Source organism: Conger conger, chromosome 4, assembly GCF_963514075.1.
Source record: "Conger conger chromosome 4, fConCon1.1, whole genome shotgun sequence".
In the NCBI taxonomy this organism is placed as follows: domain Eukaryota; kingdom Metazoa; phylum Chordata; class Actinopteri; order Anguilliformes; family Congridae; genus Conger; species Conger conger.
Window position 1 is genome coordinate 40,124,557 of NC_083763.1, and position 25,591 is coordinate 40,150,147.

Consider the following 25,591-nt stretch of genomic DNA (forward strand, 5'->3'; position numbering starts at 1 on the left):
ATTGATCCCCATTTGAGGTTAGTATAATATAGCTAGTATAAGCCAATTGCACTAACCCATAAAATTTGCTTTTTAACAGCACTCAGTCAGTCAAACAATATAAATACCTGCATTCGATTATGGTCAACAGCACCGGAAATGTCCATTCCACACCCATAAGTCCCACTATAGGATTAATATAAAGCTCTAAAAGTTATACATTTTCTGAATCGTTATCAATTTCTCTTGCCCAGCAACATGTTAATTTACATTATATTATTGGCATTTGGCAGACGCTCTTATCCAGAGCGACGTACAGTTGATTAGACTAAGCAGGAGACAATCCTCCCCTGGAGCAATGCAGGGTTAAGGGCCTTGCTCAAGGAGCCAACAGCTGTGCGGATCTTATTGTGGCTACACTGGGATTCGAACCCCCAACCTTGCTTGTCCCAGTCATTTACCTTAACCACTACGCTACAGGCAGGTTAGACTGATATTTTAAATCACAATATTCATGTTGATTTCCGGGATTTTCGGTTGCCCTCCCTAGTAATAGCACAATTTCTGTTCAACCAATATCATGATCAATCTTACCAAGCTTTGCATATGTTCTGAGAAAGAAAAGTTATAGAGTACCAGAGTTCTTCTGCTCCTTAGTTTTGATTTCAGTGGGCAAATCCTCCTCCTCAGTGCTGGTATCACTGAGTTCTGGTTCTGAACTGCTTTGAGACTCTTTCATAATGGCTTCAACTAGCTTCTCCTGCACAGACTTGGCTTGAGTTAAACATTGACAAAACACAGTAATGTGAAGTAGACAGAATATGACCTGTAAACCATGTAGCCTCTCAGCATGTACACATCATATTCCACTATAATAGTATGACATGATATAACATGCAAACATGTAAATCTCCCCCCGATATGATATCTTTACTTAGCACACAGGTAAATACACAGAGTGAACAGTACATGTGGCACATTTATTAAAGGGAAGGGGTACATTCGAAAGATTAGCATGAAGTAAGATTTCAAACAGGTTTAGCTAACAATAATGAATCAAATTAAACCTGGAACAGACTAAGTAGAAATTAAGATTGAGAGATTGCATGCAAACATCCAATAACACATGACCTTTTTAGAAGCAGATTCTTTTTTTGCCAATATTACAGCATAATACACATGTATTTCCTTATGCTTAATTTAAAGCTTTGAACTAAATCATGAACACAATTATGAATGATGATGAAATGTGAAATTAATGCAATCAAATACAATATTTTATAAAGTCGTAAAAAGGAAAATATACAAAATTGCATTCAGGAGAAATGTTCAGTAATACAAGCATGTAACTACATCAGTTCTAGCAAAGGAGGTACATGTCAGAAAATAAACTTTTGAGGTTTCTGGAGGTAGACTGTTTTACCTTTAAAACTCGTTAAAATGTGACTACATTTCCACCACACCACAGCGCACAGGCAAGCTTACATAGTTAAGTCAGAGGAAAATATGCGACAAGCAGTCCACAGGCACCTGATCAACAAGTGGGTGTTGCTAAACAACAATGAAATGCAGATCCTAAACCTGCTGAACAATCCTGCAAGCTGACCGATGCAATCAGCAATTACATTTCGCTGTATGGTGTTACTGGCCACAGTCAGCATTGCCATAGCCCAGCTTACACCTGTGAGTTCATCCATGCACCATGGTGTAGTGCCTTAACGGAATGAGCCAATCAGCAGCCCAAGAAAACATACTTTTATTTTCCTGTGGCAACAAACCTAATCTGACTAAGAACCATGATTGCTTAAAATCAAAATACATGTTCTCTTCACTACAGTTAAGTATGTTTTAGACCAATACATAGACACATAGCCTGTCTGATCGTAAAGTTAAAGACTAAGATGTGCTCTTATCTAGCTTTGTAAAAATATTTTAGCATGACATTAATTATTAAATACATTTAAAAGTTTTGTTTTTTTAAAATCCAGATTAATTAAAGCTTTTGCTGACTGTAGCTCAAAATCCATGCAACATGTACCTCCTTTCACCAGACCTGGAAACATGTGCTGGTACCAAATATATTGAGGGGGAAAAAAAGAAACTGATGATTCAGTCAAACACAAACATTTAAAATGTGCAAAACATGATTGAGCTTGGGTTTTTATTTTTTATTTTATTGCAAAAACACTTGATTTTATACATGTCTAAATTGGCTTCAATTTACTATTATTATTATTATTATTATTATTATTATTATTATTTTCCCACCAGCAAAATTAGCCAGTGTATTATTTATTTTGAAACATGCAGCAGATCATATGATATGAAGACATTTGCAACATGCAGTTCAGTATTTTCAGAAACCAAACACATTGACATAACTAACAGATCTAATAGTAAAATTGACATTTTACACTCAGTGCCTAAATCAAATTGATATAGATTCATGCTCTTATATAAATACCAAATGATCATTCTGAAAATACTGGATTTACCAAAATGACTTCAAAATATATGAACACAGAATATTTCACACTGTCCACAGCAAGCCCAGTATGCTTCAGCACATTGCAGTTTCCTTGAAGAGTTGCCAAATTGTTTTTGATGCATGCAGTTGTACAAGGGACCCCATGACTGAGGTTGAGAAAGCTCAAAGTTTAGTGAGACACACAGCAGCACACAGTTCAAATGTCAGACTACTCACCTCTCTCTGGCTCTGTGTCCCCTGAACACTCCACTGGCTTGGCTGCATTGTCCCCAATATCTACTGCAGCACCAGATTTTCCCACCTCTTTTCCCTCCTGCTCCATATCAGCTCTGTCAGTGCTATCTGCATTGTTTCCATGTGCCTCAGTGTCTCCTGTTGTTGTTTGGGGGGGTGTTAGAGATCTGGTCTCATTCTTGTGGTCTTCCGTTTGCTCTTCTAGGGCTTTTTTTTCCGAGTTTGTCCCTGCACCCTCCACTTGGAGCTGCTCCTCAGGAAGCTGTCCTGTCTCATTCTCTGATTGCTTTTTCACAGCTTCGTCCACCTCCTCAGCTTCGCTGTCAGAATCTTCCCTGCCGCTTGAGGAAGTACTTCCAGATGAGCATGATGGTGATTTCTTATCTTCTGTATAAGAGAAGATGAATGGCAAAATGTCAAGCTTGATGGGATAACCAAAAAAGTTTGAACCTTAGAAGCTCTGATTGATAGCTAAAAAGCCTCTAAATGTCATTGGACAGATGGTCAGTATATTCCTTTCTTATGTTTATAATAAATATATTATCGATCAATCATCATTGCCATACATACAAAAACTAGAAATCAGGCCACAACATTTAATTTCCCTTCAGTTTGTGAACAGCAGAAACATCATATACGTAAAAGGACATAAAGGCATAAAACATTTCATTTTTACAACAACAGATTTCATGGTAGCAGCATCCAGGACATCTTTTGACATACAATAACACTACTATATGTACCAAATGTACATTTAAGGGCCTTTTTTCCCTAAAATAATTGATCTGTTAAGGATTTGTAGCTACTCCCTTACATTTTTACACAAGAAATATTCACTCAGTCACTAATATTGCCAAACATGTATAGATCACTGCATAAAGTATATTGCACTTATTGCCATGCAAATAGTATTTAGCAGCAATAAAAATAATAATAATGATACATATACTCAGTGAGCACTTTATTAGGTATTTATTAGACTTATCTTTTAGACTTCTACTGCTGTAACCTATCCACTTTAGAGTTATGATGCGTTCAGAGATGCTCTTTTGCATACCACTGTGTGGTTATTACATTACATTACATTATTGGCATTTGGCAGATGCTCTTATCCAGAGCAACATACAGTTGACTAAGCAGGAGACAATCCTCTCCTGGAGCAATGCAGGGTTAAGGGCCCCAATTTATTTGCGTTACTGTCACCTTCCAGTCTGGCCATTCTCCTCTGATGTCTCTCATTAACAAGGTGTTTCTTCTTGCAGAACTGCTGCTCACTGGATTTATTTTTGTTTTTTGTATCATTCTTTGCAAACTCTAGAGACTAGTGTGCATGAAAATCCAAGGAGTTACTCAAACCATCCTGTCTGCCACCAACAATCACAGCATGGTCAAAGTCCCCATTCTGGGTTGATGTATCTACATGATTGTATGCATTGCACTGGTACCACACAATTGGCTGATTAGATAATCGCATGAATATGTGGTGTAATAAAGTAAAAATGTTCCTAATAAAGTTCTTGGTGAGTGTATAATGGGGTGTTGTTTACTAACCAGCCGTGTCGTCCTCTTCAAACTCGCTGTCAGAATATTTCTCTTCATCCTCTATCTGTTGATCGGCTATTTCTCTCTCATCTTTGTCATTGATTACGGAATCTCTTTTTTCTCTGGATGAGGAAGGATCCACAGCTAAGTGTTTTGCTTCCTCCATGTCCACATCTGGCCTCTCATCATCAGCTTCAAAGTCCTCCTCGTAGTCTGTGGCACAAGAAACCCTTTTTTTTATTTCTGAATACTTGCAAAAACTGAAGAATTCTTTATTGAGTCTGTGGCTTACCATCTTTGGCTTTGTCCTTGTCAATGTCCTTTGTCTCTGTTTCCATGGAGTCATCCTCAACATGCTCCTTTCTGAGTTCTGCTTCTAAATGAGACTGATTATCTTGTTTAGTTTCTTCTTCATCCACCTCTTTCACCTCTTCAGCTATCTCTTGAGAATTACCAGGGAGGCTCCCTTTCCCCTTTTCTTCTTTGGTTCTTTTTGGGGGAGTGGGCTTCTTATCTAGTCCCATAGATATAATACACCTTAAAGGAATCAGAGGCTGTAATTTTAGATTTTCAACTGTATTCAACTTAAGATTCGCCTTTAGCAAGCGGGCACATTGGGATGAATTGATGCAATGCTGTTAAGAACTCCTTACTTGTAACAGGGAGAAGCTCCGTCCACACCCGAGAATCCAAAGTGACCATGTTTCCCACCTAGTCGGGATCCTTTATGGTGCTTAAACTCGCAACAAGAGCTCAGTCTGTCCACCTGCAAGCCATTCAGGAAGAAGGTGAGACTGAAGGGGAAACCGTGATGGCGCCTGGAGACAAACTGGAAGGCCTCTGCAGGAAAATAAATGTTTGTTAGAATGTCACTTTACTTTTGTAATAAAGCTTCAACTTGTCTAGTTGCCAGGTACAGTGTTATGACTATCACATGAAGTACAGAGCAAATAATAAATAATTTTTAATAATGAATGTTAATAATTACATTAATAATAAAAAACCATTGCCCTCTACAATGTGTATTTAACAACTTTTTATTTTTTTGAAATAAATGAAAGAATATATATTTTTTAAGTGTTTTGTGTTTACTCAGTTTCCCTTTGTCTGATATTACATTTTGTTGAAAGCAGTGGCGGCCGGTGGGTTGGCAAAGTGAGGAGGCAGGGTGAAGATGTTTAAGGGGGTTCAGGGGCAAATTGTAGGTGTAATCACTGAACAATTGTTGATTTTGCTGACTTTGAGAGGATCCAACTTAATTCTACCACTTGTCAAAAAATGCAATACAAGCCAGATCTTCAAAAGGCAAGTAAAATGCAATTACTAGGCATACAGTAGGCTCTGAATTATTGACACCCTTTGTAGGGACTACAACTTCCACATTCCCACAGGAAAATTCCGCGACGTCCACCACGAATGACGTCTAACTTGGTTCAGCCAATCCCGTAATGGCGGGAGCAATAAACGGTCCCGTATAAGACACGTTCTTGGGATCTCTCTTCTCTCTTCTGCTTCTTCTTCTGCTTCTTCTCTTCGACGCACCCTTTTTGGCCATTCGCTTCAGCTCATCTGCTCCGAGACTCGGACAGAGGCTGAATGCTGCACAGCGCACTACCAGGCCTACGGACACACCCAGTTACCTTGCGGTAACTTCGTGGCCTATAGCGAGTGGAAACTGGTGTACGCGGAACGCTACATCAGTTTACTCCTGCAAAGCTCACCATCGAACAACAGCAACAAACTTTTACACCTGGAAAAGGACCAGCGGATCAGACGACAACGCGCTGCTAAGACGGGAACACCCCAGCCTGCGCATCTCTCCCAGACACCATTCACAGCACCATCGCCGCTTCTACAAGGACAGCATGTCTTTTGGATCCAGCAATGCGTATGGACTCAGTAAGAAAACAAACATTCAGGCATAGCCAGTGTTTAGTTTAGTCTTGTTTTTGTGAATCTGTGTTTCAATATTTACCATCCAACCATTGTAATGTGTTTGGTTAGCTACATATATATGTACGTGAATTGATTCGCCGTCTTTTGCGCATATATAGAGTAAAACTACGCAAGTAGTCCCTTCTCACAGCTAACTCTAACTCATTACCACACCCAGAACTCTAGCTTACTCAAGCTAGCTACTCCCACCTTTCCTTTGTTCAAGCGACACGCGCGCTTGCTCGCGCCCACACACACGCACACACACACCCTAACTTCCCCGACTAATTCCCGTTAGTTTATCTGTTCTGTGTTTAATAAATAAATAAATATATTTTATTAAACCCCGGTGTCCGTTTTGGAATCGCATAGACATGAGAGCCGAGTTAAAGCAGTCTTTCGAAGAACTTCCAACCTTCAGGTTATCGGTATGTTTAATCATTAATATTGGTTATTTTAATTATTAATTAAAATACTAAATTTGTGGTTAGATATTTCTGATAATAGTAATTTTATGAGACTGATTACTTTTTGCAGTTATACTGCTACACAACGTTTAACTGGCGCCCCGGTATCGTAGAGAGTAAAATCCCTGCGTTATAATTGGGCGGCCCGTGCGAGGACCCTGCATAATTTGGAGTCCCGTGCGAGGACCCCTACACTTAATAAAAATGAAGTAAAAAGGCTGCATATAATGGATAACACACATAATAATCTGTATGTGCAAACATATAGGAAAACTATATACTTTTATTTCAATACATTTACATTGAATTTTCAATGTTTTTTATTCAGTAATCTCCTTATTTCTGAAAACCATAGAAGTTCAAATCGTATCAAATAGAAGTTAAATTGGCAATAACATGTTACTTAATTAAGTTAAGTATCACCCCTTTTCTTAACACAAGCTTGAAAATTACATACCCAAAATAAAATGGTTAATATTCTTGAACCCTTGACCACAGGCATGGTCAAGGGTACAAGAATGGGGTCGGAGGATCAAACGCGACCAAAAGGGGCCCACCAGAAGTGGGATAACCACTAATATTTTCTAGGGGTATCCGTAGAGACAAGTGATACACCCTAGAGGACAGGTAAAACCAGAAAGGGAATCAATTACTCCCCGGCACTTAGCCAACAAGTCAGGAGGAGTCTAATCTGACTCAAGTGAGGAAATAACAAACGGCAAGGAACTCAACCTCATGCCATACTGATTACGGTGATCATAAAACGAGGAGAGTAGGAAGTAGGTACGCAAACAGCGCCAGGGACAAAACTATGCAGTCTCCCACCTGCATCATAGTCTACCTAGGACCGGGAACGGCGAAGTGATAAGACACACAAGACATCCCGTCTATAATTCCACTGACGAAGCAGGATTACTGACACTGACAGTAGAATACACGAAAAACATTAAACTCTAATATACAGTTTTTCGTAGGAGCTGAACGAATTTCACGAGTGGTCTCAGCTGTTCGTATTGTGCGCAGAACTGAAAGCCCACGGTTGTAAAGCGTGCTTTGTGCTTTTATAATCCAATAATTAATATTTTATTTTGATTTAGAGTGGCAAAATTATTTTTATGATACCACAATCTGAGGTGCCGGTTTATTGCACCCATTTGGCGAAAATGATATATACGGTTGGATAATTCCGTTTGTACATTTTGAATTCAATTAAGTTCCCACCAGTCACGATAAATGCTATATTTTTAAGTATTCCTGCAGTGTTTTATTTATGAAGAACACCACTTTCTCCCTAGAACCTATCCCTTAAGCAACCTCCTAAAACAGCCCAGTGTTAATAACGGCAGTGTTAAGAGTGTTCGGGAAACATGCCCAGAAAAGTAAACAACTTTAGTAAGGTATACCTTTCGAGTCTTCGTAAAATGGGTATACCTTTCGAATCTTCGTAAAATGCTAAGAGACACCGTTATCGGGAAACGTGGCCCTGGTCTCTTCTGCAAGGTAACCCTTTTGGGGTTTGTTTTCCAAAAGTCAGAAGTACTCTAAATATTACCAAGACAAAGTTAGAGAAGCTCAAATACACTGAAAGTGGAAAGTTTTTTTTCTCATTGAAAAGATGTTCTGTTTTTAACTCGATACAGATTATTGTTGCTGTGGCTGGTGCACATAGAAACAAGTCACAATACAGGACTTCCCCTTTCAGATTTTAGGACAATATCAAAAATGAAAATTCGCCATTGTTTATGTTCAGTTAGAGTTGTTCTGATAATGATACCAGTATCAGAATAGCCTCCGATACAGCCCAAAAAGCTGGATTGGGTATCGGCGAGTTTTAAACATTAGGTTCACAGAAGATCTGTGTTTATTTGTTGACACGCGAGTTCAAACTACCGGCAACTGAACGTAGCTTTCCACTATGCCGTATCTACATAAAAATAAACAAAGTAGCTAATACATCATTAGACAAATGCTGCACGGAATATTACAATACGCTGTTTCCATTTTAAACTAGCAATCTGTGGCCATTTCAGAGGGTTAAGAATGCAAACACCACAGGGAATTGAATGCTAAAGTAATATACTCCAAAGTGCTTCAGTTATAGCTTTGCCAATAACTCAATGCAGAATACCCCCTCCCCAGGGAGCTGAATAGCAGAATATGAAATATCTGGCAGATGGTCATCTCTACCAAAATTACAGCCTTTAGAATGTGCAAGACTATAATAGCTACTTGAGGAAGCGGCAGTTTTCAGTTAAACTGACACAACTCACAACTGTCTCAATGTTTCAGAGGAAATTTTAATTGGTTTTACAGATATAAAAGTAATATACTGACCTCCTTCCACCAGCCTCCCTTTGTAAATGCAAACATTCTCTCCTCCACAGTGCTGCTGGAAGACTTTCACTTCATCCCTCATGTCAATGTCATTGTGAGACAGGTGGACTGTCTTCCCATAGTACACCATGGTCACTGATACATTACTGTGCACTGTGGTCTTGTGGAATTTTGAGTCCTGCTGGTAAAAACACATTACAATGTAGTCTTAAATAAGTCTATTACCATTGTGTAACAGACAATAATGTTTCTCTTCTGAAAAAGGAAAATAACTAAGGACCTTTTCTACAGCAGGAATACTGGGGGCTGTAGTGGGACGCAGCCTCCGGCCCCTCATCGTTCCATTTGGAGTGCCTTTTAAGATTCTCTTAGTTGATGGAGGAACAGGAGTAATGTAATTGTTTATAATGGGGAGCTGGTAAGGAGATATTCCACGGGAAAACTCAGCCATTGTCACAGGCCTCAGATCGTTGTCCTGCTGAAAACAAAAACAGAGTAAGAAGAAAAGTATTTTACTGACTACACTATACAGAGTGGCATACAATGTTATCACAATGCTGTCACAAAATAGAGGGTCTCACTTGTATGGATTATCATGGAATCCATAATCCATACAAGTTCAGGAATACTCATATAATAAGGACAGTTTATCTGTAATGGTTTGTATAGGTGATGATAAATCCCACTTGATTAGTGAGGTGATGAGCAATGCCTAGTGGTCGCCAAACATAGTGCTTGGAGTACTGCCCAAAGAGTTACATTTTTGTCTCATCACAGCAGATATTCCTTTTCCATATGCTCTCAGAGTCCTTTAAACGCTGGTAGGCAAACTCCATGCGGGCTGTCATATGCCCGTCTCTATCTAAGTGCTGCTGAGATAGTCGTCCTTCTGGCAGGTTCTCCCATCTCTCGAAGCTCTGTTAGAGTGATCGTTGGTCTCTTGGTCACCTGGCCTTACCAAGGGCCATCTTGCCAGGTTACTCAGTTCATGGCTTGGTTTTTGTCCTGACATGCAGTGTGAATTGTGGGACTTTGTATACACAGCTGTGAGCCTATCTAAACTTTTTCCAATACTTATATAAATGATATTTCCATTTTAGAATTTTATTATAGGTTTTCATTTGTCATTATAGGTGTAGATTGATAGATACATATACACAATGTGCAAGCGCAAAAGCTGAAGAGGTCTGAATGATGCGTCAAAATATTATGACCACTCACAGATTAAGTGAATAATTACTGATTGATTGATTATCTCGTAAGAATGGGACATTGGAATATATTAGATGGTAAATTAACCATTGGTTCTCGTGGTTGATGTGTTGAATGTGGGAGGACAGCCTGGTTACTGTTTGCCAAGAAGTACTTAAAAGAGCAACCATAGTTCTGGAAAAGGGTCTTGTGGACAGATGAGACAAAGATTAACTGACATTAGAGTGATGGCGAGAGCAAAGTATGGAGGAGAGAAGGAACTGCCCAATATCCAAAGCATACCACGTCATCAATGAAATATGGTGGTTGGGGTGTTATGGCCTGGTCATGTGTGGCTGCCGAAGGTACTGGCTCACTTATCTTCATTGTTGATATACAGTGCATCCGGAAAGTATTCACAGCGCTTCACTTTTCCCACATTTTGTTATGTCCATTCTAAAATGGAATAAATTCATTTTTTTCCTCAAAATTCTACACACAACACCCCATAATGACAATATGAAAGAAGCTTTTTTGAAATTTTTGCAAATTTATTAAAAATAAAAAACCAAGAAATCACATGTACATAAGTATTCACAGTCTTTGCTCAATACTTTGTTGATGCACCTTTGGCAGCAATTGCAGCCTCAAGTCTTTTTGAATATGATACCACAAGCTTGGCACACCTATCTTTGGGCAGTTTCGCCCATTCCTCTTCGCAGCACCTCTCAAGCTCCATCAGGTTGGATGGGGAGCGTCGGTGCACAGCCATTTTCAGATCTCTCCAGAGATGTTCAATCGGATTCAAGTCTGGGCTCTGGCTGGGCCACTCAAGGACATTCACAGAGTTGTCCTGAAGCCACTCCTTTGATATCTTGGCTGTGTGCTTAGGGTCGTTGTCCTGCTGAAAGATGAACCGTCGCCCCAGTCTGAGGTGAAGAGCGCTCTGGAGCAGGTTTTCATCCAGGATGTCTCTGTACATTGCTGCATTCATTTTCAATCCTGACTAGTCTCCCAGTTCCTGCCGCTGAAAAACATCCCCACAGCATGATGCTGCCACCACCATGCTTCACTGTAGGGATGGTATTGGCCAGGTGATGAGTGGTGCCTGGTTTCCTCCAAACATGACGCCTGGCATTCACGCCAAAGAGTTCAATCTTTGTCTCATCAGACCAGAGAATTTTGTTTCTCATAGTCTGAGAGTCCTTCAGGTGCCTTTTGGCAAACTCCATGTGCCATGTGCCTTTTACTAAGGAGTGGCTTCCTTCTGGCCACTCTACCATACAGGCCTGATTGGTGGATTGCTGCAGAGATGGTTGTCCTTCTGGAATGTTCTCCTCTCTCCACAGAGGAACGCTGGAGCTCTGACAGAGTGACCATCGGGAACCTGACTAAGGCCCTTCTCCCCCGATTGCTCAGTTTAGATGGGCGGCCAGCTCTAGGAAGAGTCCTGGTGGTTCTGAACTTCTTCCATTTACGGATGATGGAGGCCACTGTGCTCATTGTGACCTTCAAAGCAGTAGAAATTTTTCTGTACCCTTCCCCAGATTTGTGCCTCGAGATAATCCTGGCAAACATTTTCTTTCATATCATCATATCACAAGACTTCATTCTGCATTCAGTGATGAGGAGCATATTATAAGCAACATTACTTCTCATATGTGTGTGATATCACTGATTGAGGCAGGTCTCACCATGCAGCTGAACTGCTGTTCTGTGTCATCTGAAGAGTCTCTGTGCCTGGATACAGGGGAAGTCCGCCGAACAGATGCAGTGTTTCTGTTGATGGGCTGGAGCCGATGAGGTCGCTGCATTTTCCCAGGAGCAGTCTTAGGTCTGGAGGAACCTGGCTGTAGAACACCACACTGTTAAAAGTAGCCAACAGTGTGTGATGTAGACATTCATTTTTCACAGTAAAGCAGTGAACATGCCTTTACAGTACAGCACTGTCATTTATAGTAGTACTAAGTATTACTTTTTATAGTGCTTTTAATGAATCATTTTTACAGATTCACTGTATCCTCTCATACATTATCCTGCATAACCATGTCCATGTTTTCCATTTCTCAATTTAAATGCTTTTGTCTACAGTCCCAGCCAAAAGTTGTCGCATGAGTGGACAAAAGTGACAATTGCAGTGGACAAAAGTGACAATTGCTAATTACCCAACTCTTAATTAGCTAATACAGTTAGGAAACAACACAAATTAATCATAAGTGTCTAAAGTTTATTTAGATACTAGCAAAAATTTCATAGATGCTTTTTTACATTACATTATTGGCATTTGGCAGACGCTCTTATCCAGAGCGACGTACAACAGAGTGCATACCCATAACCAGGGATAAGTTCGCTGAAAGACCCTAGAGGGAAGTACAATTTCAACTGCTACCTGTACAACAAAGAGAAGGCAAACAAACAGAGCAAAAGTGACCAAAGTTAACTATCCAAACACTGCTTACCTAGCCAACTAAAAATACCGATACACAAAGCAAGTCACAGAGACAACAATTAAGGTTCACAGGGAGGTAGGGAGGGATGGGGAGAGGTGCTGCTTGAAGAGGTGTGTCTTCAGCTTGCGCTTGAAGGTGGGGAGAGATTCTACAGTTCTGACCTCAACGGGGAGTTCGTTCCACCACCGTGGAGCCAGAACAGACAGTGGTCGTGAGCGTGATGTGGAGGTTCGGAGAGGGGGAGGTGCCAAGCGGCCTGTGGAAGCTGAACGAAGAGGTCTGGCAGGGGTGTAGGGTCTGATGATTTTTTGTAGATAAGCTGGGGAAGACCCTTTAACTCCTTGGAAGGCTAGCACCAATGTTTTGAATTTGATGCGAGCCATGACAGGCAGCCAGTGGAGGGAAGTAAGCAGGGGGGTGATGTTTGAGTATTTGGGAAGGTTGAAGACCAGACGAGCTGCTGCATTCTGGATGAGTTGGAGGGGTCTGATGGCGGACGCTGGGAGGCCAGCCAAGAGGGAATTGCAGTAGTCCAGGCGGGACAGAACCATCGCTTGGACCAGGAGCTGGGTCGAGTAGGGGGTGAGAAAGGGGCGGATTCTCCGTATGTTGTATAGGAAGAACCTGCATGACCGGGTCACCGCCACAATGTTCTCGGAGAGGGACAGTCTGCTGTCCATCACCACGCCGAGGTTCCTTGCTTATAAGGTTTATTGCTTGATAATGATGAACAAGCCAGTTTCTACCTGGAGTCTTGTCGCAAATCAAATTATAATCAATAAATTTTCTCTCTCAAAAAGTAAATAAAATACCTAATTAAAAATCAGTCTAGTATTTCATCATGGACTATAAGTTAAGAAATTAATATCTTGTTGTTCCTTTGGCCTGCAGAACAGTTGCCATCCGGTTTGGCAGAGAGTCGTAGAGCTTGTTGATGAATTCGTCGGGGATGGCATGGAAGGCCACCTTGCAGGCATCCCAAAGCTCCTCCAAGTTCTTCGGCTTGCTCCTCCAAGTTCTTCGGCTTGGTCCTCCAAGCTTCCTCCTTCATTCTTCCCCAGATATGCTCAATAATATTCATATCTGGAGACTGCGCTGGCCATCCCTGAAGGACCTTGATCTTCTTGCCCCTGAGAAACTTCATAGTGGAACCTGAGGTATGGCAAGGAACTCCATCCTGTTGAAAAATCTGACCCCTCTTGTAGTTGGGAATGTACTGGGAGGCAAGAATCTGTTGATATTTGGCACTGTCAATGTTACCATCCACCTTACAGATCTCCCTGGCACCTCCGTATTGGATGTAACCCCAAACCATAATCTTTCCACCTCCAAATTTGATTGTCTTCTGGGTGAACCGTGGGTCCAGACGGGCCCCAGAGGGTCTTCGACAATATTGGCGGCACTTGGGATGGAGCTCAACTGCCGATTCATCTGAAAAAAATTTCCACTTTTCTGCTGTCCAACCTTCCGTCAGGCTTTGGGCCTTGGCGTACGCAACACGGTTTCTTAGCTGCTAAGCTGGTTTCTGGGCAGCAATGCGACCGTGGAGACCATTGTGAGCAAGAATCCGATGTACAGTTCTTGACGAAACAGGTGTTGCTGGTGTCCACTCCTCCTGGAGCTGTGAGGCGTTTGACATGGGGCTGACTTTTGACAGTCGGACCAGCAAGCTTTCGTCTCGAGCAGTTGTCTTGCGTGGTCTGCCCGACCTGGGGCAGTCTCTTGGTAGTGCTTGCGAATCCTCTCCACCTGCCGTTTAGACACATTGAAGATGTCTGCAACTTCAGCAGGAGACTTGGACTTGAGATTCTTGATGATCAGCACTTTGGTTTCTGGTTTGATCTTGGGCATGTTGACAGAAGCAATCTTGAGCATGAACTTGATGGCTTAAAGTGTCAAATTTCTGCTTTTATAGCTTTTAAAGTTACCTACAGCTGACTAATCAAGCCCCTTGTTTGTTTCTTCCTTTTTCACTGTGGCCTAGAAATTGGAGTTGGCCATTGCGACAAGACTTTTGTCCGGCCAAAACTGGCCTGTTGATCATTATCAAGCTGTAGCATTTATTAACAATTTTGAAATGTCATTTTTCTAGCTTCTAATAAACTTTAGACACTTATGATTACTTTGTGTTGTTTCCTAACTTTATTACCTAATTAAGAGTTGGGTAATTAGCAATTGTCACTTTTGTCCATTCATGCAACAAAACTTTTGGCCGGGACTGTATAGCCAAATCCCCTGTCTTATATCTTCTAGTGAAAAAGTTAACAAAAACTATTAAAGGTTTTCAGAAGTATCACCACCACTTGCTCTTAATCACTACTCCCTATTTACAGTACTGTGCAAAAGTCTTAGGCACCAGTATAACATTCTGTACAGATAAGATTCTTTCAAAAATAATTCAATGAAAGGTCCTAAATAAACGTACTACACATTTTAGATTAAATTAGTAATTTGGCAGAATAGTTAAAACTGAATCAAATCAACATTGTTTGTGACCACCCTTTGGTGTTAAAACTGCATCACTTCTCTGAGATAGCCAACGCTATCCTGCAGTTCTATACGACAATCAGCAGGGAGGTTGTTCCTATATATATATATAATAAAGTCTAGGGTGCCTAAGACTCATGCACAGTACTGTATGTTCCTTTGTCTTTTGTTGCCAGCAGGCAGTATTGGTTTTCCCTCGTGTTTTGTACGTTACCCATTACATTTGCCTTGCCTTATCTTTACCTAAGTCTAATTAAAAAGCATTTCACCTGCACCTGTTTCCAGCCTCTATGACTATGTTACAGTGACACAATAATAATTAAACACAACAACTATTATTATTGTTATTATTACTGCTACTACCACTGTACAGCATGGTGGTGCAGTGAGTAGGTTCCAAGGGCCAGATTTCCTCACATGAAACCTGCAGCGCAAAATGGTGCCTGACGGGGGAATGTTGGTGCAGTCGCAGCCTGCCTGAAATTAATGTATTATTTATGAAGGCTACAGCTCATTACGCAATCAGAGAATGGGACTGCCTACGAACCGCATTTTACAAAACAGGCAGATCTTAAACAGCGCAGATAACACGAACAGTTTAGTGCAGTGAATATCTTCACTGTGTGTGCCATATTCCTTGTATTGGCTGCCACGTAAAAATGCGTATCCGTATTCCAGCTGTGGCGGCTACTGTCATTTGAATTAAATGGGAGATGAACTTGACTATTGCCGGGATAGAATTGGAACGTGTCGGAGACATGACATATTTTATTTCCCCCAGAAGTGCACTTATTTTTATGGCTGGTCATTTGTCACAGACGTCTTTCCCCATTGTTTTCTGTGATTGTTTTGAGGGATAACTAATCAACTAATCAATAACTAATCAAAACAAACAATCCTGTTTTTACTATTTTAGCAATGTCCATTGAGCATGCTCGGTTTCTAACAATGTTCTGTTAGAGCATGTCTTTCCGCGATGAACAAAAGCGATTAAAAGCAGCATATCAATGCATCCAGCCTACTCAAATTTTGCTTTGCATAAGATATTGGTTAATTTAATTCATTCTTTTCTAAATATTGTATCTGAGAAACACTTAGCCTTAATTATTGCTTGACTGCAATCATTAATTCATATTTAATATTAATAATCTGTTTGATTTCTTGAAGTTGAAATAGCGTGATTTTTGTTGCAAAGATTATTCAGAGCCTGTCTCGCTTGTGGTTTACGCCTGCTATTTACAGGCGGATAAATTTCACACACAAATCGACCCTCGTTTAGTAAACTTTAGTAAATTCAACGGAATACATAATCAGCCACATTTATATTATCTCCGCCCTTTATTTGCATGATCCACCCTTAAATGCATATTCATTAAGCGCAGCTCGAGATGACTTGCCTAGATCACATGCATACTGTGGTTCCAACCCCTTGCGCCACGAACATATGATACACATAACGCATGTTTCCTTGGCAAAATGGGTCATATGTGAGCCTGAAAATCATCGCAAAAGGCTTAGTAAATCTGGCCAAAAGCTTTCTGTGTGGAGTTTATGTGTTCTCTCTGTGTCTGTGTGGGCTTCCTCTGGTTTACTCTCACATTCTGAAGAAATGCAGGTTCAGTTAATTTAGGAGTCCTTAGGGTATGAATGTGTGAGTGAATGGTGTGTCAGCTCTGCAAATAAATTACTGCCCTATCTAGGGTATATTCCCACCTTTCACCAAATGTCTGCTGGGACAGGGTCCAGCCCCCCACGGTTCCAACCAGGAGTAGGCAGATTAATTATTATTATTGTTTCTCTCAAATGTGCCATAATTCATTGCCACAGAGATGGGCAATTCACAAGCGGGCAGCTTGGGCAGATCCAATTCACAGCAAGGACAAATCAATCAGGAAACATGATGTGCCACAAGCATTTTTCCCAGACTGCTCAAAAGCTGCAGAATTTCTGAACAAGCCTTTCGTCTTTTTAAAGTAAATTGTGCCTAAACAAAAAATGCCTCAGTCTCTCCCACATACAGTGTGCTCCAGAATTATTGGCACTATTAATACAAATGGAGAAAAAGCCTACATATAACAAACATGGATAATGATCTATATTTTATATTCAAACATATTGGACAACTATATACTTCTTTTTTTAAAATATTTTTCACAAAAATGAGGGTATAACAAAAATAAAAAACAAATTAAGCAAACAAGCATTTCTGCAAGCATGCAAAATCCCATTGTCAACTATCAGCATGCCAAAAGTCAAAGAACTGTCAATTCAGAAGACAGAGTATGAGGTTGAGGAGGTGCGGAGAGCCAGGTGTGACTAAGGGGTAATCCCTTGTAAGCGGACACACAAACGTGCCCGCCACTAAGACCCCGGGGGGTAGAGGAGACAGCTCTGAAACTCGGAGACAACTCCGCACAAATAAAAGGAAGAGCCCCAAATAACGGCTCTGAAAATAAAACTACCCTACAAAACCAGGGCGAAAATCACAAACCAAAAATGAGTGCATAAAGGCTAGCACTCCTCTCCCGGACCGGGGAAAACCCAAAATAAAAGTACAACCCAGTATAAAAGACTGGGCGAACAAAAATAAAGATTCAGGAGTCGCAGCTCCGAAATAATACACAAATCAAAATACAAAATACCAGGGACAACGTCCCTCACCCACGGACTCACATGAGCCGAAAATAAAAAGAAACAAAGAACAACAGAACTAAAAGGAAGGCGGTCGCAGTGTACACACACTAGCACGCAGACCCCTTCCTTACCATTTTTTGAACACAATGTGAACCAGCACAATACCTGACTCGTTAGCTGCTGAGTCTACCATGTGCTAAATACCGGCTTTAGGTGGCTGAGCGAACAGTGACACCGAAGCGAAGACTGAGGGGAAATGAGGGCTTTAAATACCTTCAGGAGGTAGACATCAAGTACGCACTAATGACCACCAGGTGAAAGTAATAAGCCCCCCTGGTGGCCACAACCAGTACTACCTCCAACCCTGACACAGAGATGGTAATTGACCATCACAAGTCAGGTAAAAAAAAAGCATAACCTGTTGAATATACCAACCAAACATCTTGAGTTTGCCAAACCTCAGAGGGTGCTATGTTCAGATGAGACCAAAATTGACCATTGTTTTGGCCAGACACACCATTGACATGCTTGGTGGCAAAATGGAATGCATACAAGGAGAAGCACCTCATACCTACTGTCCAATATGGAAGTGGGTCATTGATGCTTTGGAGATGTTTTGCTGTGAGTGGTGCAGGGGCACTATTTAAGATCAATGGCACAAACAGTACCAGGAAATCTTGGCAGAAAAACTGGTTGCCTCTGCTAGGAAGCTGAGAATTGGTCGTAGGTAGTTGTCTAGAAGGACAATGACTCCAAACATACATCAAAATCTACACAGGAATGGTTAAGAAAAACAAAAACAATGTTTCTGCAATCGCCAACTCAGTCTCCAGACTAAAATCCCATGAAAATCCTATGATCTGAATTAAGAGGGGGGTATCCCAAGGATATCAATGATTCTGAAAAGTTCTGCATTGAGTAATCCCTCCAAATGTATTGTTTAATCTGATCACAAATTATAAGGAAGGAATCATAGCTGTCAAGCTTGCCAGGGGCGTTTGCACACAGCATGAACCTAGGGGCATGAAGTTTTTTTAATTTTTTTATGTAAGACTTTGGTTGATTCCAGCAAGTCTAATTAATAAAGCACACTTCTTTATACATGTTGGAAAACAAAGCTTATGTCAATAACTGTATTACTTTCTAGTTTACTCGTTTACAGTGTATATTTATCAAGGGTGCCAATAATTCTGGAGCCATTTGTAGCTTTGTCATTGTCAGGATAGTTATACATTATGTGTACACTCACGATTCATGACTGACTTCACTCACAGATTCAGAGGATTCCGAATGTTCTCCTTCTGTACCAGATGGCTGTTTGTGGCCATTTCTAGGAGCAGATGGTGGCTTAGGAGATAGTAAAGGAATAATATCTTCATCATATCTTTTGGAGCGTTCCACCTTACAATACAGATGGACATTATGAGTATCCAACCCTCACTACATTTCTTTTAACTTCAGTAATCAAATGAAAGGACATTTAGTAAAAATCAACAACAGTCCAATAACTATCAAAGGAAAATGACACAGACAATTTTACATAACATTGCCTATTAAGTTTTGTACTACACAGGCTATGACTGATTAAATACTTCTTGAAACAAAGTAATTTACCTTGATTTTATGTACCCGTTCTCTCCTTGAAAAATCTTCCAGCTTTCTTTTGATTTCTATCTGGTGGTGGCGCTAGATTGTAAAGAATACAAAATAAGAAGACAAACACATGACTATATTCACCATATTCTGGTTTAAGCTTCTTGTGAAATAGTCACCCCAGAGCAGAACTTCTCAAGCTAATTACCACAGTTGAAGCATCTCTGTACACTTATCCAAATTTTGCATACTTGCTTATGGTTATTTACTTTCCAAAATGAGCTAGCTGAAATAATATTTCCTGCTTAAGGTGATGAGGGTTATAGTATGCACAAAGACACAAACACATACAGTGGGCTCCATCATTGATACCCTTGATAAATATGCATGAATAATACTGTAAACTAACACATAATACCATTATTGACATGAACTTTATTTTCCAATATGTTTAAAGTACTGTGCTTTATCAATGATTCAATGGAATCAACCAACATCTTCCATTTTTTAAAAATAAAAGATTTCCCTAAAAAAACAGGTTTTTTGGCACCTCTGGTTTAATACTTTGCCACAAACTGGCAAAGATGACAGCCAATAGTTTTTTTTAAATATAATTTCCCATAAGATTAGAGAACACATTTCAAGAGATTTCTGACTATTATTTTTAGACTCATTGATATCCTTGGGTTTGTGCCTATGGGCCCCCCTCTTCTGTTCAGCCCATAGGTTTTTGATGGGATCTAAGTCTGGAAACTCAGATAGCCTTTGCAGAAGATGGATACTGCTTTCACTTAACCATTTCTGTGGTTTCTGGATTCTGATGTCATTGTCCTGCTTCCTTGCACACTTAACCAGATTTTCAGCCAAAATTTATGGAAATCGTTGTGCCATTGATCTGAAATAGTGCCCCTGGACCACTGGCAGCAAAAAATCTCCCAAACATCAATGACCCACTTCCATATTTGACAGAAGACATGAGGTGCTTCTCCTTGTATGCCTCCCCATTTTGCCGCAAAACATGTTGATGGTGGGTATGGCCAAAATGTTAATCTGACCACCCTAATTCTAATTCTAATGACATCCAGATGCTTGGTTTGCTTATGGTGCTCAGGGCTGTCTTCATGCCACCCTTCCAAAGACTTTGTTGGTATGGAGGTGCCATTTTATGGTTCTTTTTGAGATTGGTGACCCCAAGATGCAACCAATCTCTGCAATTGTTCATCTGTAGTCCTTGGTTCTTTATGGACTCCCTCTCCATCTTCCTCACCGTCTGTGGATACAATTTGCACTCATCCTCTTCCTGGCAAGTTCAAAAATTCCATGTTTTAAATGTTTTTATTTTTGCCCTCACAGTGCTAAGTGGCATGTTTAACCATTTATTGTACCCATTACCAGACGTGTGACAGTCAATTACCATCTCTCTCTCTTGATTGATAGGTCTTTGGCTTTCCACACGGTGATGGAAAATAAAGGGATTTGGCATGATTGTTACCATATTTTTGTATTCTAATGAAACAGTGATAGAATGACATAGTGATAGAATGACACAATATAGTTAGTTTAGACTAAGATTAACTACATTTTAAAAACTGGCAATTTAACTTCGTTTGATTTTTATTAACAATAATTGTTTGGGGTACCAATAAATTTGGGCATATGGTTTTCATTGAAATATGAGAATAAATGTATTGAAATAAATAAATGAATATAGGTTATATAAAAGAATATAGGTTCCCCAGATGGTGAATATAACATAGTTATATGACATAGCCTAGTCCCAGACTAAATACAATTTTGAAATTCTCCGTACAAAGGCCAGCGAAGCTGTGTAGGCACACAGTGTCTTTTTACCTTTTCTTATTATTTTTATTCATCATCATCATCTTTTTCTTCTGGCTAGGGTGGCTATGGCAGCCCCTAGAACCTTATGGTAAAAATTTTTTAAATTTTCCACACTGATTGAGGACAGTTCATGTCTCTACCTCGAGTGCTCTTTCTCCACCAACGGGTCAAAGCTGGAGGTACAATTATGCATGTAAGTTTTGAGCCATATGCCCAATTTTCTAAAATGTACTGTTGGATTAAATGTATGTAAAGGATTCCTTGGATCAAGCCAAGTTCAATGCACCTATTGACGTCAATTTCCCCCAATTTGGCCACAAATTTTGGATTTTCGAAAGCGTTCGTCTATCACAGGCAGTCAAAATCAGCGGCAAAGTCACCAAACAGCAAGTGAACTCATATTTCAGAAACAATTTGATGTATCAACACCAAATGCAGTACATAGACCCCTTCCTGTAGACGCGCAAAAAAACCTAAGTCATTTGACCACTGGGTCAAATAAATTATAAATTATAAATAAATGATCTACAATAAGTAAAAATGTGCTTTGCTCAATAACTGTCGACATGTTTGCCTTAAAAAAGTTATTCTTGTGTGTGGTTGCATCTTGGGAGATCCCAGAGACAAATGCATTTGTCAATTACAGTCAATTAAAAATGGCGGCAAACTTGCCAAACAGGAAGTGAGGTCATAATTCATGGTCCATGGACCCGGGAATCCATTTTGAAAAAGCACCAAAGATTTTCCGTCATTTGACCAATGGGGGGTGCTGCAATAAGCAAAAATGAGTTTTGGCTCATAACTGGTGATGTGTTTGCTTGAAAACAAAAATGTGTGGTGAAACTGTGAGAGGTCCCAACTTTTTATGACAACCTCATTGTTGTGACCGCCATATTAGATTTCATTGGATTTTTTATTTTCTTGGTATATGGACTCAGGACTCCTTCCTAAGGATGTGGATGTGGTCTCATTTGGCTATTGGTGGCGCTGCAATAAGCAAAAACAACTTTTTGCCTCGTAAGTGTTGATGTGTTTCCCTTAACAAAAGTGGTTCATGTGTCAGACGATACGATTTGGCGACCCTGCTCTGCTGGACTGCTTGGCCCCCTTCAACCCTGCTTGCAGGTTTAATTATCTATATTAATATAGATATATTCTTATCATAGATTATTATGTGTGTTGTTTATTAGCATATACTCAATGTTTTGTCTTCTTTACAGTCAGATCCAGAATTATTGGCACCCTTGATGAAAATGAGCAAAAAAGGCTGTATAAATTAAACCCAGATAATGAGCTATATTTTATGTCCAAACATATTGGAAAACTATATACTTTTATCCTAATACAATTATTCTAATTTTTCTTTTCTTTTTATTGAGTAATACTATTTTTTATGAAAAATGTAGGTGTCAAGATTATTGGCACCCTTAAAGATTATTTTAAATAAAAACCAAACAACGTTAAATCTGCAGTAAAATTCTACTTATTTAAGTTAATCTCAGTCTTAAGGAACTGTATTGTGGCCTTAAAAATGAGGTAACACACATGTAAAATCCCTTTGTCTTCCATGACCATGGGGAAAGTCAAAGAACTGTCAAATCAAAAGATGGTTGTTGACCTACACAAGTCAGGTAATGGGTACAAAAGAATACATAAACGGTTAAACATACCACTAACCACTGTTAGGGCAATAATCAAATAGTTTCAAACATCTGGAAAACTTGCCAGGAAGAGGAAGCAAGTGCATGTTGCCCCCACGCACAGTGAGGAAGATGGAGAGGGAGGCAAAGAAGAACCCAAGGACCACAGTTCAAGAACTGCAGAATTTAGTTGTGTCTTGGATTCCACGAAGTACAAAGGACATTTTAGCTAAAAACCTGGTTGCCTCTGCCAGGAAGCTGAGACTTGGCCATAGGTGGACCTTCCAACAAAATAATGACCCCAAACATACTTCAAAATCAACACAGAAATGGTTCTGTGAAAACAAAATCAATGTTTTGCAATGGCCATCTCAGTCTCCAAACTTAAACCCTATCAAAAACATGTGGTCTGAATTGAAGAGGGCAGTCCATAAGCGCAAACCTAAGGATCTTGAAAGGTTCTGCATGGAGGAATGGTCCAAGATCCCTCCAAATGTGTTCTCCAACCTTATTAAACATTATAGCAATAGGCTCAGTGCCATTATCCTTGCCAGGGGAGGCTGCACCAACGACTAAAAACAGGGGTGCCAGTAACAGGGGTGCCATTTGAAAAATGTGTAACTTTGGTCAATTCCATTGAATCATTAATAAAGTAAAATATTTTCCACATGTTGGAAAATTACAATATATCTGAGTAATGGTATTATTTGTTTTCTGTAGTCTTTTTTGCTCATTTTTATCAAGGGTGCCAATAATTGTGGACCTGACTGTATATCAAGGCAGCCAATAATTCTGGACCTGACTATACATATGCACAGAACCAGGTGGACACTGTTGCACACTGACACTCAGTTATCCTGAGTTATGTTATATAGGTGCATATCACCAGGTTAACTGCATAATACTGACTTGAGCAAAGCTTCCTCAAGTTGATGGCATTATTGGTCACACTTTAATGCTGATACTCATTATTGGTGTCGCCTTGAGGAAAAGGGTTGAAATACTGGTCACATGCCTCTCAAGTCACATGGTTTTAAGTATTTTAATATTGTGTCTCAAAAATATGCTGCAGTGTTTTCAAAAATATTATTTATTTTTATTGAATGTCCCTTTGTACATTGTTCTTGAGAATATTTTTGGGGTCTTTGGAGGTTGCCTCAAAACTTCACACATCAAAATTAACTGAACATTTCCCACCTCCATGTCGAGCACCTTGTGGAAGATTGCTTGGGCAAGACATTCTCTCACGTGTCTCTGGTGATCTCTGCGGATTATCTTGAGTCTATATTCTTTGTCAGGAACAATCCTCCCACTTCTTGTAATCTAGCATCATATAATAGCCACATATTAACTTCACTTATAAATGTATAACATCACCATAATGCTGAAAATAGAAAATGTAAAAAAATAAACCTTGGAAAAAGTCACCAGAAACAAAACAGTTAACAGGTAAACAGATCAATTCAGTCATGTCCAAACATATTGTAATGACTGAATGTGTAACAGTGAATATGTTTAAATGAATATGTTTAAAATAATGTTATTGCCATTATTCTTAATAAGATAATATTTGGAATAAGCTGTTTACACAGCTACTGAGAAAGTAATGTTCTTAAATATTCCCGTTTACATGCAGCCGTGCATAGTACGCTTAAACTTAAAACTGCCAGGTAACGTTACCTAACATACGCACTTTATTTAACTTTACTTTAATAGGAGGATAATTTACATTTACATTTTACATTTTTGTCATTTGGCAGACGCTTTTAATCCAAAGCGACTTACAAGTGCATAGGTTCTACCACAAGTCAAAGCATCACATCCAGAACTAGGAAAATACACCTGGACTGCTGTTCTAAACATAGTCGTCATCATAAGTGCAATTTTTTTTTTTTTTTTTTTGGGGGGGGTTAGATAGGGATAGGGGTATCAGAAGGGGGGGGCGGGGTAAATCAGGAGGGAGGACTAAGGTAGAGTTTGAAGAGGTGTGTTTTGAGTCTGCGTCGAAATAGGGGGAGGGATTCTGCTGTCCTGACAGTGGTAGGCAAGTCATTCCACCACTGAGGAACCAGAACGGAAAACAGGCGTGAACGTGCAGCTCGACCGCCAGGTGCCCGTAGAGAGGGAACCGTAAGGCGACCAGAGCTGGCAGACCGGAGTGGTCTAGCTGGGGAGTAGGGAGTGATCAGGGATTGTATGTAATGTGGGGCAGTCCCCTTAGCAGCCTGAAATGCCAACACTAGGGCCTTGAATCGGATGCGTGCGGCAATAGGAAGCCAGTGGAGGCCAATGAGAAGCGGGGTGACATGAGCCGACCTGGGCTGACTGGTGATCAAGCGGGCTGCAGCATTCTGGACCAGCTGGAGGGGCTTGATGGCGCACGCTGGAAGACCGGCTAGGAGGGAGTTGCAGTAATCCAGGCGGGAAATGACGAGCGCCTGGACTAGGAGCTGGGTGACTTTCTCCGTCAGGAGATGACGGATGCGGCGTATATTATACAGAAAGAACCTGCAGGTTCTGGCAGTGGAGGATACTTGTGGAGCCAGGGAGAGGCAGTTATCAAGAGTCACCCCAAGATTCTTTGCCGTACGGGAGGAGGAAACTACAAAGTCCTCCACAGTCAGTGAGAGGTCGATTGACGGAGAGGACTTAGCAGGGATGTAGAGAAGCTCAGTTTTGGCAAGGTTGAGCTTCAGGTGATGGGAAGTCATCCACGCAGAGATATCAGCCAAGCAGGCAGAGATCTGTGTGGTGATTTGGGTGTCGGGGGGGAAG

General features: G+C 40.3%; 1 protein-coding gene across 9 annotated transcripts in view; it reads right to left on the reverse strand.

The window, feature by feature from the left end:
- Positions 1 to 978: 978 nt before the first annotated feature.
- Positions 979 to 25,591, reverse strand: part of erich3 (glutamate-rich 3) — a 32,941-nt gene continuing 8,328 nt past the window's right edge. Inside the window, exons 3-12 of one of the 9 annotated variants that reach the window (XM_061237311.1) lie at positions 24,014 to 24,139; positions 19,356 to 19,427; positions 19,014 to 19,088; positions 11,865 to 12,035; positions 9,260 to 9,457; positions 8,980 to 9,160; positions 4,897 to 5,083; positions 4,536 to 4,780; positions 4,253 to 4,456; positions 979 to 3,088 (exon numbers count right to left, since the gene is read on the reverse strand). In XM_061237311.1, the coding sequence (XP_061093295.1) occupies positions 2,676 to 3,088; positions 4,253 to 4,456; positions 4,536 to 4,780; positions 4,897 to 5,083; positions 8,980 to 9,160; positions 9,260 to 9,457; positions 11,865 to 12,035; positions 19,014 to 19,088; positions 19,356 to 19,427; positions 24,014 to 24,139 (1,872 nt within the window). In that variant the 3' untranslated portion in view covers positions 979 to 2,675. Of the gene's footprint in view, positions 3,089 to 4,252; positions 4,457 to 4,535; positions 4,781 to 4,896; positions 5,084 to 8,979; positions 9,161 to 9,259; positions 9,458 to 11,864; positions 12,036 to 19,013; positions 19,143 to 19,355; positions 19,428 to 24,013; positions 24,140 to 25,591 lie in introns of all 9 variants that reach the window. The other 8 variants (XM_061237310.1, XM_061237308.1, XM_061237307.1 and 5 more) reach the window with 8 other exon arrangements.